At 44.8% G+C, this 15,927-nt stretch overlaps 1 protein-coding gene across 2 annotated transcripts; it reads left to right on the top strand.

The window, feature by feature from the left end:
- The first annotated feature begins 4,463 nt into the window (after positions 1-4,463).
- On the top strand, positions 4,464-15,927 carry FANCE (FA complementation group E). Of its 2 annotated transcripts, none has more exons than XM_030221681.1 (10): positions 4,464-4,921; positions 7,235-7,877; positions 9,155-9,199; positions 10,737-10,796; positions 11,787-11,903; positions 12,183-12,306; positions 12,625-12,700; positions 13,398-13,464; positions 14,251-14,376; positions 15,168-15,927. In XM_030221681.1, the coding sequence occupies exons 1-10, from the start codon at positions 4,695-4,697 to the stop codon at positions 15,270-15,272; spliced, it is 1,590 nt and encodes a 529-aa protein (XP_030077541.1). In that variant the 5' UTR covers positions 4,464-4,694; the 3' UTR covers positions 15,273-15,927. The 2 variants fall into 2 exon arrangements, with proteins under 2 accessions (XP_030077541.1, XP_030077540.1); XM_030221680.1 differs by having other exon boundaries at positions 11,760-11,903.

Below are 15,927 nucleotides of genomic sequence, written 5' to 3'. Positions count from 1 at the left end.
GGTGAAGACAGCAGGCCAGGCAATGCTGTGGTGCTGGACAAAAGGCTTCAGCTGGCAGGAGTTGGGGACCCCTGTCAGCCAAACCAGGGGCCCAGAGCAAATTTGAAGGTGAGGCCCCTGTGGCAGCACGTAGCTACGCCACTGTTAAATAGCACCAGTTGCAGTACAGATCCCTGCAGCACTCTACTACACCCTCCTCCATTGAAGAAAAATGGCCATTTAACCCTATCCTCTGTTTTATGCCCTATAACCAATTTCTAAACCAGAGAAGGATATTGCCTCTTAACCATGCCTTTTTAATATTTGCAGGAGTTTCTCATGAGGAACTTTGTCAAGCTTTCTGAAAATCTAGATATAGTACATCAACCAGTTCACCTTTATCCATGTTTGTTTACACCTTCAAACAAATGAAGCAAATGGGTAAAGCAAGACTTCCCTTAGCTGAACCCATGCTGACTCTGTCCCATTAACCCATGTCTGTCTGTTCTGTAACTTTCTTTATAAATCGGTTAGAGGCTGGTCTCCAGATGGTCCTGCTATGTGTAGGATGTACCTTCCCAAGGTTATGGGTTTTAAGTCTTGTTATGCAAAAGTAATGTCCTTCAAATCACTTAAGGGGTTAAGTGACTGTCCTTCAGATGAACAAAAGGATCATTTCCTTTCACTGGAACGGCTGTGGGGAGTAACAGTCTTCATGGTGTATGGTCCAACATAGACTGGATCCTTCCATGTCTTGTGGGTAAAGTTTTTCCGGTAGACCTTGTCTCTGGGTGAAATGCTGGGGGGGGGGAAGCAAAGGAGATGGTTTGGTCTGTAAGGCAGACATCTGGGTTATAACGTTTTGCAGGGCAGTGACATAAGTTCTTATAGAGGTGGAAGGTATGCCAGATGGTGTTCCAATGATTGTTTGTTTGCTTATTAAATTCCAGGAATTTTAATAGATTACTCATATGGCCAGGACAAGAAAGCATCCTTCGCAGTCCATTTAACCCATTTCCGGTTTGTATCTATAATCTCCATTTTACTAAGGGGAAAAAGTTTACAGACTTCCTGAACAGGGCTCAAAGTGGACATCGTGTCTACTCTGCACTAATACACAGTCAACAAGCAATATGTTGTGAGTGCACTCCCTCTGAAGTTCTAAAAGGAATTGCCGCTGAGGGAGACATTAGGTCTAACGGACCCGCCTTAGTCCATCGCCAAGGAAGAGATACCAGCCTTATGACAAACTGGATTTAGATAAGCTTTGTTTTGCTGCACTGTGTTAATTGCTATTAGAGCAAAAGCAATCATATTTACAGTCCTGAGACAAAAATCATCAAAACCGGAGGCAGTAGGCCAGGAAGTCAATTTCATGGTACCAATTCCACAATTTCAAGCCTCATATTTCTCCATAAACCTGGTGTCGGGCTCCCCTGTCCAGGACCAGGGCAAATCAAATCCTTGTGCTCTTGGGCAAGTCACTTAACCATCAGGTACAAACTTAGATTGTGAGCCTGACAGGGAAATTCAGTGCCCAGTGTACCTGACTATAACTCACCTTGAGCTACTACTGAAAAAGGTGTGAGCAAAATCTAAATAAATAAAATCACGTGGCATGTTACCAAATGTTCAGGGTCCAAGGCATGCAGTACCTTCGGGACCTGAGGCTGTTTACCTGAAATAAATTGAGTCTACAAAGTAGTAGTAGTAAATCAAATTAAGCTGGCTTTATTTTGTATTACAAAAGAGAATGAAAGGGAAATGGGACTTTATATACTGCCTTTCTGAGGTTTTTGCAACTACATTCAAAGCGGTTTACATATATTTAGGTACTTATTTTGTACCAGGGGCAATGGAGGGTTAAGTGACTTGCCCAGAGTCACAAGGAGCTGCAGTGGGAATCGAACTCAGTTCCCCAGGATCAAAGTCCACTGCACTAACCACTAGGCTACTCCTCCACTAGCAATGTTCCAGGTAGAAGCCTGCCCTTGCAGATCACCAAGGCGGGCGCGCAGGCTTCTGTTTCTGTGAGTCTGATGTCCTGCACATATGTGCAGGTTGTCAGACTCACAGAAACAGAAGCCTGTGTAGCTGCGTTGCTGATCTGCAAGGGCAGGCTTCTACATGGAATGTTGCTAGTGGAATAGCAACATTCCAGAATCTTGTTAATGGGACTTGATATACTGCCTTTCTGAGGTTTTTGCAACTACATTCAAAGTGGTTTACATAGATTCAGGTACTTATTTTGTACCAGGGGCAATGGAGGGTTAAAAGTCTTACGGTCGTTCTTAAGGGAGCATAATCACAAGCACTCACAAATCTAGGAGCCAGGAAATAATGCTCCGTTCCTATTACTGCGCAGTTACATATATACTAAATTTTTGTTTCCATATACGTGCATCCTGTACAAACTGTTTCCTCCAAGCCTGTTCAAGCCAGCTCTATATCAGTGCCTTTACATTTTCTTTCTTCATAAGCTTAAAGGTGGTGATGTTACAGGAAGCACAAAGCTAGCCCTGCTGCTAGGCTATGGGCCGTGCCCTTTTTCTGAATCATCTCTCAACAACACTGCTCATTTTCTTCAGTGAGATCTTTTTCCATTCTTTACAGGATGCTCTTTTGGTTCTAATAGCCTCTTTCACTTCACCTTTTAACCATGCTGGCTGCTGTTTTGCTGTTCTTTACACCTTTGTTAATACTTCATTTTCATTTTCTGGATCTTCTGTTCACCAGAGAAGTAAAGTCAGATGCACTGTGTGTGATGTATGCCACAGGGGTGAGCAGGGTCCTAACACACACACAGCCCCTCTTACCCATTATGAAGAAGTTGGGAGATGAAAGTCTGTGGCTGTTCTGGTCCTAAAGCTCACCAGGTCTTCAGGTCTAAGAAGCAGAAAGCAGGCCATACTGGCACCACTGAGGGCTGGGACAAGCCAAGCCAGAACTGTAGTCTTCAGCAGTTGCTAGAATTCATCAGGCTCTGCTCCAATCCAGCACACGTTCCTAAATCCTACCTCCCAAGAAATGAAGCAAACTTAAGCTGAGAGGTGGGGTGGTGGGAGTCAGTGAGGTTAGAGGGGGAGCTTTATTGTGTGATTAGGGTGGGGTTGCTTGTGTAATTTCATACCTGGGGGAGGGCATGTAGATCAGCACCCTCTGATGACCACTGCTACCATTTTCCTCTTTGGGGCAGGTCAAAAGAACAGGCCACTATCAGTGTCTGAGGTCACATTCCCTGAACAGACCAGGGGTTAGAAATTTTATTTATTTATTTATTTTTTTTTTTGGGGGGGGGGGGGGGGGGGGGTCTTATTTCTGAGTTAATTGTCTTTTTAGCATCTAGACTGTCTCTTAACAAAATTGAAAACGAATTAATGTATGTGCATACTAGATACTGCGGGACTCGGGAGCAGATCTACTTATGCGGAAGTCAAAACGTAAAAGATGGATACAGTGGGATCCCCATGTGGATGTCGCTGGTTCTGCGCATATAGGTGCCAACTCGGTGGGTGCATGACCACCCCCACTATTAAGCAAACGACATCCAACGGTGGCGCCATTTGTTTTCAGTTTATAACACCCCCATTTTTTTTCATTTTTATTACATTTTAATAACAGGGGTAGGAAATACAAATTACAAGAAATAATCAGGTAATCACACCAAACAATAACAGTGGACAGGTAACAGAGGGAGGAAAAGGAGGGAGGCAGGAGCGTAGGGGGGAAGCAATTTGTGAATGCATTCAAAGCAAAACCTGCAATTCACACTCGAGTACTATGAAGAACTCTTGTTTAAAGAAAGATAGGTTGTTAAAGGCAATTTTGAACTTTGAGGGCTAAAGATAGCTCAAATTTGTGGATCTGTAAGCCAGAATGCCACCAAAAGGGAGAATTAAGAAAAGGAGTTATCCTTCCAATTTGTTAAAACCATTTTTAAGCCTACAGCAATGAACGTATCATATAGTTGGAAGGAATATTTGGCTAGAGCACATTCAATAATAGGCGAACCAAATATGATCTTACTAACTGAAAGTGCTTCACCCCCAATCATTTTGAAAAAAATTGGGTCCTATGATGCCTGAGCTACTGATACCACTTGCAGCATGGCGGCCTGGAGTAATAGTGCTAAAGGAGCCAGGGGAAGACAGTAAGCAATATGGGCACAAAAAAACATAAGCCCGCCTCGCGTCATCTCATGCGTACTAGACATAGACAGGGAAATGGATCGGAAATGACGTTCCGTCCCGTCGTGTTTTTTGTGCGGCTTTTTCGGCCGCGGGGGGCGGGGTTAGTGACGTTTTTGGGCGGGGTTAGTGACGTAGGAGGCGGGGCCGGTGACGGCGGGGGCGGGGTTAATGACGGCGGGGGCGGGGTGATGACGCGGGGGTGGGGGTGTCAGGGCGGGGTTTGAGTTTGGGCGGGTTTTGTGCTGCATTGGGTGGGAAAAAAATTTTCCACCTGGCAACACTGTCTGTGGACGGACCGGAAGTGACGTTAGATACGTGGGCGGAAGGTTTGAATTTGGAAGTTTGCTCAGGGCGCTGACTTGTCTCTACTACTACTGACCGTTTCTAAAGCTGGGGGAAAAGTGTCAGGGAGTTGATATTTGCCCGCGGATGGTTATCTTTTTTTTTGTGGTACTTTGTTTTCAGCACGTCCTGGTTGGATCCTGTGGGACGGAGGTGGCTTTGACATGAAAGTCTTCCTGGGGGATGGAGGGACAGGGAACTCTCTTGCTCGGCCGCTTTGACCGGCCCTCCCGCCTTTTGCTGCACGTTCTCATGTCTGGTTCCTGGGGGTCTCTGGCCGCCTGTAAGTTCCTCCGGCGTATCCGGACCGGGCAGGAGCCAGGGAAGCGGCCCTTCTGCTGGAGGACCTTCACGGAGACCTTGTGTAGAAAAGAGCCCACCCTGGAGGGACCTGAGAAGACCCTGATCCTGTAAGAAATCTGAGCACTTTACTATTGCTACTACTTAGCATTTCTATAGCGCTGCCAGGGTTAGACAAGGGGAAGGACAGTCCCTGCTCAAGAGAGCTTACTTTACCGTTTTCTGCACGGAATAATTGAATTCTTTCGCCGTTAAATGTATGGTGCTTTTTTTTTTTTTCTTTTATGATTCAACAAATTTTTATTGATAAGTCAATGGTAAGAAATTCACCAGCGAATAAACCGAAGTTCCAAAATCAAGACATACATAAAAAAAAGATATAACAGTACAGGCAGTCATCAAACTTTTGACAATGACTTCCCCCCTCCCCTACTCACTATAGTTCTGATGTTATGTTACAACTTTTTGTGTTTAACAATTCTATTTGAAATTCCTACATTACACCTCTTGCTTAAACCAGTTCCTTATGCAAATTCCACCAGCCAACCAACCCTGCTGCTGAAGACTACATACCCATAATCAGCAGTCAATCATATTTGGAACCATTGTGCTTCCCAGATCTCCATACCCCTCCCCCTCCTCTCACTATCATTGCCAGACCCTTCACCAGTGACTAGCCCGATTACTTTCCTCTTCTTCTAATGCAACGCTCCCCCATCACGGCTCGCAGGATTAGAGCCTTTTTTTTCTCTCTTTTAAATAATGAATGTGTGTACACCCTGTCCAGCTTCACTAACATAGGAGCTGACTCTGTGGGTGCTTGAGCACCCCAATATTGATAAATTTGTTTGTATTTGTCCAGGGAGGGGTTATTTCCATTGAGCTTAGTACTCCCAATAATTTTGAAAAGTTGCCTCCAATGTTCACTAATGTGTCACCCAATCGGAGTCTTGTTCATTGTTATATCTATCGAGGAAGGTGCTAGGGCTTTGAGATCTCCTTTGGTTTTCTTTTTAATTTCATTTAATAGACCTAAAGTTTTGCATTTGAGAAACAGGGAATATGGTGATGAAAGGATCTACAGCTAAACAGATTTTTTGGGGGGTGGGGGGGGTGGACTAATGGGAATATTTAAGGTCAATACTACAACAAATTGGGGGGACCCTTTTACAGAGTCATGTAAGGGCCTCCGTGCACGTCAAATCGGCACTACCGGCTAGTGCGTGCACCTGGGAATAATTCTGAGTTTGCTGTGCGCCAAAAACCTGTGGTAGAAAATCATTTTCTACCGCAGGAGCGTTCCCAGTGGTAATCGGCAGTTAGCGCGTACTGGACGGTTACCGGGTGGGTAATGTGTAAGCCCTTACGCTAAATCAGTGGGTGGCGTTAAGGGCTCAGGCTGTAAATAGACGTGCCCTGTTTTCATTTTGCTGCATGTCCATTTTCTGGCCCAAACCCCTCCCTTTTTTCCAGACGCGGTAGAGAGATGGTCCAGCACGCATCCCATACATTCGCCCATACTACCCGCAGGCTACTTTTTGTTGCGCCTTTGTAAAAGGGCCCCTAAGTTTTTAAGCCGACTGCTTTTCTGTTACTCTATTCTGTAACTTGTAGTTCTCCTTTTTATTTTTTTTTTTTTCTTGGTCTCCCTTTGGTTGAAATGTAATTCTGTTTGTGGCACTTATGTATAGTGTATTCTTTAATTACTTTTCAAGGTGGTGATGGCATAGACGTAGCTCATTTTATGTATATTCATAACAGATGTAGATAAGTACAACTAATTAAAAACTAGAAAGCAAAAGAGAACTGTTGCTTTCCTTTGGTCTGAATGCTTTTCGTATTAAATGTTCTATGAGCAATTGGGTTTATTTATGGTTATAGGTTTGTTATAGGAAAATTTTAACTGGTCAAAGAGTAATTTTAGGAGATAAGACTTCTGTGGTTGGGAGGCGGGGTTGGTGGTTGGGAGGCGGGGATAGTGCTGGGCAGACTTATACGGTCTGTGCCAGAGCCGGTGGTGGGTGGCAGGGATAGTGCTGGGCAGACTTATACGGTCTGTGCCAGAGCTGGTGGTTGGGAGGCGGGGATAGGGCTGGCCAGACTTATACGGTCTGTGCACTGAAGAGGACAGTACAAATAAAAAAAGTAGCACATATGAATTTATCTTCTTGGGCAGACTGGATGGACCGTGCGGGTCTTTTTCTGCCGTCATCTACTATGTTACTATGTTTATAGAAACGTTTAACTTGGTATTATAGCTTTCAGAGAGATCAGTTCTCTCAGAACCAGTATACTACTAGAGCTATGTGCCTTGAGCTTGTGTGGATGGACAGTTAATAAATTAAAAATAGCCACTGTATCAAAACCAGTTTTTGGTAGTAATGCTCTCTTTTACAAACTGAATATTTATTTCTATTCCCTAGAAAACCTGTACTTCTGCTACTGCCATTACTGTGTCAAAGAAACCTCCTCTCTTTATTGCATGCAATACATTCTGTTGTACCAAGGGACTGTCTACATCGAGTGCTCCAGACTATAAGCCAAGATACTAGCTGCGACCCATGGATGGTAGCATACAGAGATCTATTTCAGAGAGACCTTGGAGAAGGTAGCTACTCAGCCCTTCTTCCTCTATCAGACACTTGCCAGCAGCAACTTAAAAATATGTGCCAGAAACTTGCCACAGCAGGTATGGGCAGAGTGGACTGTAAACGGCAGCTAAGTTGGTTCAAGGACACATGTTGTGAAAGTGATCCAGAATGCGCCAAAAGTGCAGAGTCCCAGAGCTCCAGGAAACGTAAGAGGTCACCAGAGGAAAACCTCAGTCTTAGTTCCTGTGATTCTGAAACAGAAGGACCAACAAAATGGAGCAGGTCCGTGGGAGATGGGATGGTCTTCGAGCCTTTCGGTGGTCATGCCTCCCAAACAGTAGCCACTGCTGCCGACAAAGACAAGAATATTGTTGTTGATGTACCAGTGCTTCAGATGGTTCAAGAGCAAAAAAGCAGTGCCAGGCAAGACAGCTCCCAGTCTGAAAAAGCACAAGTACTACCTGACTTTATAAAGGTATCTGCAAGACTGTCACATGGAATGATGTGGGATGGGGTAACGGAGTGGAGGAGTGGCCTAGTGGTTAGTGCAGTGGACTTTGATCCTGGGGAACTCCTTGTGACTCTGGGCAAGTCACTTAACCCTCCATTGCCCCTGGTACAAATAAGTACCTGAATATACTATGTAAACCGCTTTGAATGTAGTTGCAAAAACCTCAGAAAGGCGGTATATCAAGTCCCATTTCCCTTTCCCTTTTAGATATTTTAGTAAAGTGCATTTCTTTTCTAGACTTTATCATTTTTTCTTGTTATCACTGCTTATCTCATTTCTGCTTTTGTGGGTGGGTGGTTGGTTTGCCTTGCTTATCATACTGGGAGATGGAATCACATTATGGCTAACTCCATCTCCCAGTATTCTACAGTATAATCTATAGCAATGTAAAGAATCATGTTGTGGGCTCCTCACTACAATATAAATACTTTTTTTTTACCCTCTTTCTTTCTCCCCCCCCCCCCCCCATTTTTCTTTTATTCACATGATTTGATGCCTGTAACTTGCCTTGAACATTCTTGAAAAAGTGTGTAATCAAATTGAAATGAATAAAACCGTCATATCCCCCACATCTACTGGCATAATCACCATCATCACCCTTGGCTGATCCACTCCAGCAGACAGGAGTCAGCAAGTAGTATTTCCCTACCTGCTGCTGCGCACTCCTCTGCTGGCTTTTCTCTGCAGTCAGAACTGCGTGGGACTGACCAGTCTTGTGAAACTGTGGGGGCCTGTTCAGGTCCAACTGCAAAGGGAAACTGACAAACAAGGAGGCAGCAGCAGGTGAGAAGTGCTCCTCGTTGACTTCACTTGCCGGTTGCAGAACATACAGAGAGGGTGAGGAGGATAGACAGGCAGACTTCAGCAAGTAGTGGCAACTTTGGCCTGCCTCTGCTCTTTTCTGTGATAGCTCCTCCAAGCATACCGATCGGGAACCGCTGAATTTAGCACATCTGTCAGGGCCATCCTAAATATTTGGGTTCTAGGCACATGCCTAGTCTGCCTATGCCTTAATCTTGCCCTGGCTATGATGGTTTAGCCATGGGTTGTAACATTTGGGGATCTCCTAGGTAATTCTTGGATTCTCCTTTGTTTTAGCATTTTTATCATACACAAAGAACGTGATTCTATTCCAACTGTCCATCTATGTCTTTTGCCCTTGGTAGTGTTCAGAGAATCTGAGCTATTAGGTAACACTTTTAACAGTTTAATCTCTTTTTTTTTTTCTCCTCCTCTCCAAGTCATCAGTGCCCAGACTAAAGGAACTTTTGCAGACTGAAACTGATGTAAGTATTGTGCATTCTCATGATTTCTCATCTGATGGGGTCAAAACAAATGCCGCTTTTGCATCCCAGCAAGAGATGAGGGGTATAAATGCCTTTCGTTGGTCAATGATAATTTGCACTTATGTCATATCTGTTGAGGTACCACCACAAACAGTTTTACATGGCCACCCACCAAATGCAGTCACATATCTGGGATGCAAGATGAACGCATATGATCCAAAATACTGCTCAAAGAGGTGGCAGGAGAGAGTAGAATTAATGCAAAAATGAACCACTACAGGTAGAGAAATGGTACCCTCTGCATCCTTTATCCTGCTCTTTCATTTAGCACACTTGACTTACTTTCAGCATTGTTGAAGCCTCTCTACTGGGATTCCCTAAATGTCCTGTTTCAGTAGTATCCTTCATAGTACATAAGTACATAAGTAGTGCCATACTGGGAAAGACCAAAGATCCATCTAGCCCAGCATCCTGTCACCGACAGTGGCCAATCCAGGTCAAGGGCACCTGGCACGCTCCCCAAACGTAAAAACATTCCAGACAAGTTATACCTAAAAATGCGGAATTTTTCCAAGTCCATTTAATAGCGGTCTATGGACTTGTCCTTTAGGAATCTATCTAACCCCTTTTTAAACTCCGTCAAGCTAACCGCCCATACCACGTTCTCCGGCAACGAATTCCAGAGTCTAATTACACGTTGGGTGAAGAAAAATTTTCTCCGATTCGTTTTAAATTTACCACACTGTAGCTTCAACTCATGCCCTCTAGTCCTATTATTTTTGGATAGCGTGAACAGTCGCTTCACATCCACCCGATCCATTCCACTCATTATTTTATACACTTCTATCATATCTCCCCTCAGCCGTCTCTTCTCCAAGCTGAAAAGCCCTAGCCTTCTCAGCCTCTCTTCATAGGAAAGTCGTCCCATCCCCACTTTCATTTTCGTCGCCCTTCGCTGTACCTTTTCCAATTCTACTATATCTTTTTTGAGATACGGAGACCAGTACTGAACACAATACTCCAGGTGCGGTCGCACCATGGAGCGATACAACGGCATTATAACATCCGCACACCTGGACTCCATACCCTTCCTAATAACACCCAACATTCTATTCGCTTTCCTAGCCGCAGCAGCACACTGAGCAGAAGGTTTCAGCGTATCATCGACGACGACACCCAGATCCCTTTCTTGATCCGTAACTCCTAACGCGGAACCTTGCAAGACGTAGCTATAATTCGGGTTCCTCTTACCCACATGCATCACTTTGCACTTGTCAACATTGAACTTCATCTGCCACTTGCACGCCCATTCTCCCAGTCTCGCAAGGTCCTCCTGTAATCGTTCACATTCCTCCTGCGACTTGACGACCCTGAATAATTTTGTGTCATCGGCGAATTTAATTACCTCACTAGTTATTCCCATCTCTAGGTCATTCAAGGGCTAGATCTTTGTCAGGTGACTAGATTTCAGTACTAGGCAATCTGAAACTGAATGACTTTTTTTTTTTTTCTCTTTGCCGCTTGTTTTTCATTGTAGATATCTGATGTAGTTGCTCCACCTGAGTTGCAAGTCCTGAATGAATGTGAACCAGCCCAGGTTAGTAAAAGAGATGTGACTGGGTTATAAATGTGGAAAATAATAAATAATATTGTGTGGTCCACTTCCATACCAGTGGTTCTCAGGACACACCCAGGCAGTCAGATTTTCAGGATACCCACAATGAATATGAATGAGAGAGATTTGTGTACAGTGGATGTAGTGCATTCAAATTTATCATATGCATATTCATTGTGGACGTCCTGAAAACCTGACTAGCTATGTGTGTTCATAGCTTCAAAGTTGGTGCATCTCTGTAGCTAGCCCTCACGTGTGCATTATTTCACTCCCGGGGTGTATTTGTGTTCTTGCTGTAAACGTAAAAAGAAATGGGCTCTAGCACCTAAATCAGCTTGGCTTTATTTTATTTTATACTAGTAAAAAAGGCCCGTTTCTGTGAGCAATGAAACGGGCGCTAGCAAGGTTTTCCTGCGGCAGCGTCGGGAGGGTGCAGGTGGGTAGTTTTTTTTGTGGAGGGCGGCAGGTTCGGGGTCCCGGCGGATCAGGTGTTCGGACGGCACTCCTCCCTCTGCGTAGCGGTGTTTGTCGCTGTGCGTCGGTGGGGGGTGGAGGCCCTACGTAGGTCGCTGTTTGTGGCTGTGCATCGGTGGGGGGAAGCGTCGGAGGGGCGGTGGAACTGGCGATTGGCTGAGTGTCATAGCCCCGCCCTCCACTTCATCACGTTGTGACGCGAGGGCGGGCAGACACTCATGGGATCTTGCAACTACAAATTTACATTTAGAATGTTGTGGTTGTGAATTATATGTGGATGGGGTGTGGTTGAGGGTGGGTCTGTGCGTGAGAGTGAGTGGTGATGACAGCCTAGAAGACTACAGGGCTTCAGTGTTTCCCTGCCACACAGTGAGATTCAGAACATTGGAGGTGAGAATTATTTATATAGATGTATTTATTTTGCAAAATAAGGGCATTGACAGTAATGACCCATTGTCCCCTCCTCTCTAGCTGACGGAGCTTTGTTCATTGCTGCAGTTATCGGAGCTTTCCGAACAGTCTGTATTGCATTTCTGCACCAGGCTCCAGACCCTCACACCTGACCTCAGCTTCAGCAGTGCAAGAATTCTGACCACAAGCCTCTTTCTGCACAGAGTAAGTATGAGAGAGCTCTGCTCCTGGGGGTGATCAGAAGTATGAGAAAGCAGGGGAGTATTCAGCACATCTGCGATCTCTTGCACGCTTGCGAGTGGGTCTCAAGCTGCTGCCATTTGTCCTGGATGGGAATGAAATGTCTTCAAAACAGGATTGGATGGTAACAGAGGCTGTGCTGGTCTATCTGTCTGGTGATAAAGGAGGGCATTGAGTGAGATGAGCGTAAAAACTTAGCTTTTCCTTCACTGCTGAAAGAGGTTGTGTAAATTTTGCCTGCAGGTTCTTTCACTGACAGAACCTGCCTCACGGCTTCTCATCAGCACCCTGACCTTGTTCTGCTCCAAGTATGCTGGTTCCATTTGCTGTGGTCTGATTAACCCCATCCTGCAGTCTCCAGAGAGAGGTCTGTCAGATTCAGAACATCTCATTTCTTTTGTAATAACTAGTTCCCAATCTTCATGGCCCCTTTATGTTACAGTAGTTGCACAATAAATACTTCATCTGTAGTTCATTTATAATATTTGCATTAAAATGTTTTCACCCTCGTAGGTACTTCAGCCTCTGTTATGGTATTTGGCTATGTAGTTCATTCCCTTATGCTGTATAGTGACAGTACCGATGCCAACGTGTTGCATGCTGTACCTTGGCCCACCGTACACCTTATACCTGGCTGTCTGAAGCAGAAGGGAGCTGAACGCCTCTCTGTTTCTTGCTATTGCAGGGTCCTTGCAGCTGGAACTGCTTTGCCGGATGATAGAAGAATGTCTAGAGCCTGAGCATCTCGTGCTGGTTTTCAGGTACATTAATAGTAAGAAACAGTAGGGAGAGTGGCTCGTTGGTTCACGATTATGGTGACACCTGGACAACCCAAGATCATCCATATGGTGGTTTCCGGAGCAAGTTATGATCTACATTTCTTAGGCTGGATGCTCAAATGTGCCTCCTGCCAAAAATGAAAAGAAAAACACCAAGAACTGTGACCACCTCCTTGTGTACTCACAAAACTCCAAAGAGCTCATGTGTTGACAGATGGAAAAGATGGCAATCTTGGCTAAAAATTGCTTTGATAACCAGATTAATAAGAAAATGGGCACCCAGGATATGTGCTGTTTGCCCACTTCATTTCATGGCTCTGTCTATACAGTGGTTGGCTGTTATGGAGGAGAAGCCACTTCTTTTGATTGCTACAGTGCTCGGGTATGTGTGTCAGCGTATAGTGACTATTTTTGGCTGTATACGTGGATAGGAGTGTGCATCTTTATGACTGGGTGTATGTGAAGGGGGTGGTGGTGGTTAAGCAGCTGCTATTTAGCACTGATGGAAATTGTTGCTTTTCGTTGTCACTGCTTTCATTCTCCCACTGGCAGTCTGAGCCCAAATGCCCATATGTGTGTGTGTTTCTGTTATTTGCACTTGGGGTGCAGTAGTGGGAGGTAAGTGGATGGTCCCTTCTTTGTGTCATATTGAGTTTTCTTTCCTGTTCTCTGCTTACAGACAGGTCCTGGAGGTGCCTTGGTCTGAACAGGATATTTCTGTACTGCATGCACTGCTAGGAAAAAAGGTGAGTTGGACAATTGCTGTGAAGTAAACCAGAGCAGCAAAACAAAACAGCTGGATTCGTGAGAGTCATCTAATATAATAATTTGCTCCTCCAGCATTCCAGTGTGTCTCACTGGGATCGTAACTACCTGCTGACATCACTCCTCCAACGTTCTCCATCCCCCTCCCTCCCAGTTCCATGGAACCCTGGAACTGGGAGGGAGGGACAGAGGGGGGGGGGGGGGGGACCCTGGAAATGGGAGGGAGGGGGACACTGGAACTCGGAGGGAGGGAGAGGGCATGGAACTCGGAGGGAGGTGGAGGGGGCAGGGCACAGAGGATGTTGCCTGCATATGGATGAATGCAGGGGAGGGAGGCAGGGAGGGGACGACCCTGGAACTCGGAGGGAGGGAGGGGATGACCCTGGAACTCGGAGGGAGGGAGGGGGACAACAACCCTGGAACTCGGAGGGCGGGAGGGAGGGGGGACCCTGGAACTGGGAGGGAGGGGAAGGCCCTGGCACACACTCTCATGCTCACACACACTCTCTCTCACAGACACACTCGCACCCAGTCTCTCACACTCTGTCACACACACACACTCGCACATTCACTCTCTCTCACACAGTCACACACACTCTCTCAAACATACACCAAGGAAAACCTTGCTAGCACCCGTTTCATTTGTGTCAGAAACGGCCTTTTTTACTAGTTGCAAAATATATGAAACATGCAGAAGGGCTCGCAGGTATGATGTTGTGTTGGAGAAGAACACGACTGTAATGAAAGGCACATTTGTCTTCTTTCAGGTGGTGCTGAGCCCTGACCATTTTGATCTCTTGATCAGGCATCTCTGCCAGCGAGCGCCTGAGTTCACCAAGTCAGTGAAATTTGCTAAGTTGATGCTAACGGTGCTGACTAAGTATCAGAGCTGTGTGAGTAAGATGGGGAGCATGACATGGGGTGTTTCAAGTACTCAAGGTTGGCTGTTGCGAAAGATCCCTAGGGCATCTGGAATACACAAGATGAGATTTTCAGAGAGGAGCTTGGGGCATCTGGAATATCCAAGGTTGGGAGAGGCAGGATATAGGTGCTAGGAGTACTCAAGGTGAGGCTGGGAAGGGACCTGGGATACTTTGGGGCTCATTTTAAAAGCACTTAGACTTACAAAGTTCCATAGGTTCCTATGTAACTTTGTTAGTCTACGTTCTTTGAAAATACGCCTCTATGTAATGTAAGTCTAAGTGCTTTGAAAATACGCCTTCTTGAGCGCTAGAGGTGGGATGCTGGATGAGGTGGGGAAATGTGGAAGTTGCTGAAAGTTGTTGTTCATGTTTTAGATTTTAACCTGTAGGATACATGTGATCTCATTCACCTAGGTGCCTATTTTATACTAAGTTGTCAGATCTGTTAATTACACACACAGTATGAGGTATGTAATTAACATAAGTATGACCCTAAACTGCTGACCCTGGTGAGTGATTCTGAATCTTTCTAATTCTAAACCAACTAATTAAATGACAACACACTGTCCTCTAACTTTTGCAGCTTTTCTTATACTCTATGGTCTTATTTTCCCATTTTTTTTGTAAAGTTTTGAAGAAAAATGTATTTTAATATAAGAAACAGCTGTGGAAGTTTCTTACGTAATCATAGGGAGTCCTAAGATTTAACAGCAAGCTAAAGAGTACTTTTCTCCCCCCTCCCCCCCTTTTTTTCTTCCTAGATTACAACTGCCCACTGGAGTCCCCTGGCCAGTGCTCTAACCCTGAATGATACGTTTCTTAGGAAATCTCTCCAGGCTACCCTGAAACGCCTATCTGTTTCATAAAAACGACCGTTTCTTTGTTGCTATTCCTTCTTGGACTTGTTGTATATGACATTAATGCCTGATTTCTGACCTTGGTCTGGATCGGTGGAAGTGTGCATGGCAGACTGTAAGAACTATTAGAGCTTCAGAGGCAACAGGAACTGTTGAAGACAAAATGTCATAAGGAAAATGAGATGTCTAAGGCATAAAATTAAAATAGAATTATTTAAATGTCATAGATTAATGATAATGGAATTACAGTAAGTGTGGGATAACTGGAAGGTTCTCCTGGAGCTGTGACTGCATCTTACAAGTTCTGTAATGCTGTACAGATGTACATAAGAGAAGGTTTCTGCTCTAAGGAGTTTAGTTGGTGTCACCCTATGGATTAGAACACTGTCTCTTAATCTAACCTTCAGAACCTACCTCACAACTGTGGGTTTGACTAGCGATAGAAAATGACTTAATTTGTTCAAAATTTGTATAATAACTTAATCCAAGGTGCAGCAAATTATACGCATGTCCCTTCCCAAAAGAGCGTCAGTTTAGAGACTTTTTCTGTGGTAAAAATTTCACTTTGTTCCTGACCACAGTAAGGCCCGATTGTGTTCTGTACCTGTAGATCAGCTCTTCATTTTGTTTTATTCCCTGGCACTATTCAGCAGTTGTGGTAGAT

Source organism: Microcaecilia unicolor, chromosome 12 (assembly GCF_901765095.1).
Source record: "Microcaecilia unicolor chromosome 12, aMicUni1.1, whole genome shotgun sequence".
NCBI lineage: Eukaryota > Metazoa > Chordata > Amphibia > Gymnophiona > Siphonopidae > Microcaecilia > Microcaecilia unicolor.
This window is presented reverse-complemented; position numbering and strand designations above follow the sequence as displayed.

Bases quoted from the DNA above. Each gene is read 5' to 3' on its own strand.
- FANCE (XM_030221680.1), top strand. From the start codon at position 4,695: ATGGAGGGACAGGGAACTCTCTTGCTCGGCCGCTTTGACCGGCCCTCC. The intron at 12,701-13,397 runs GTACATTAATAG...CTCTGCTTACAG, and splicing joins CATCTCGTGCTGGTTTTCAG to ACAGGTCCTGGAGGTGCCTT. The intron at 14,377-15,167 runs GTGAGTAAGATG...TTTTCTTCCTAG, and splicing joins TGACTAAGTATCAGAGCTGT to ATTACAACTGCCCACTGGAG.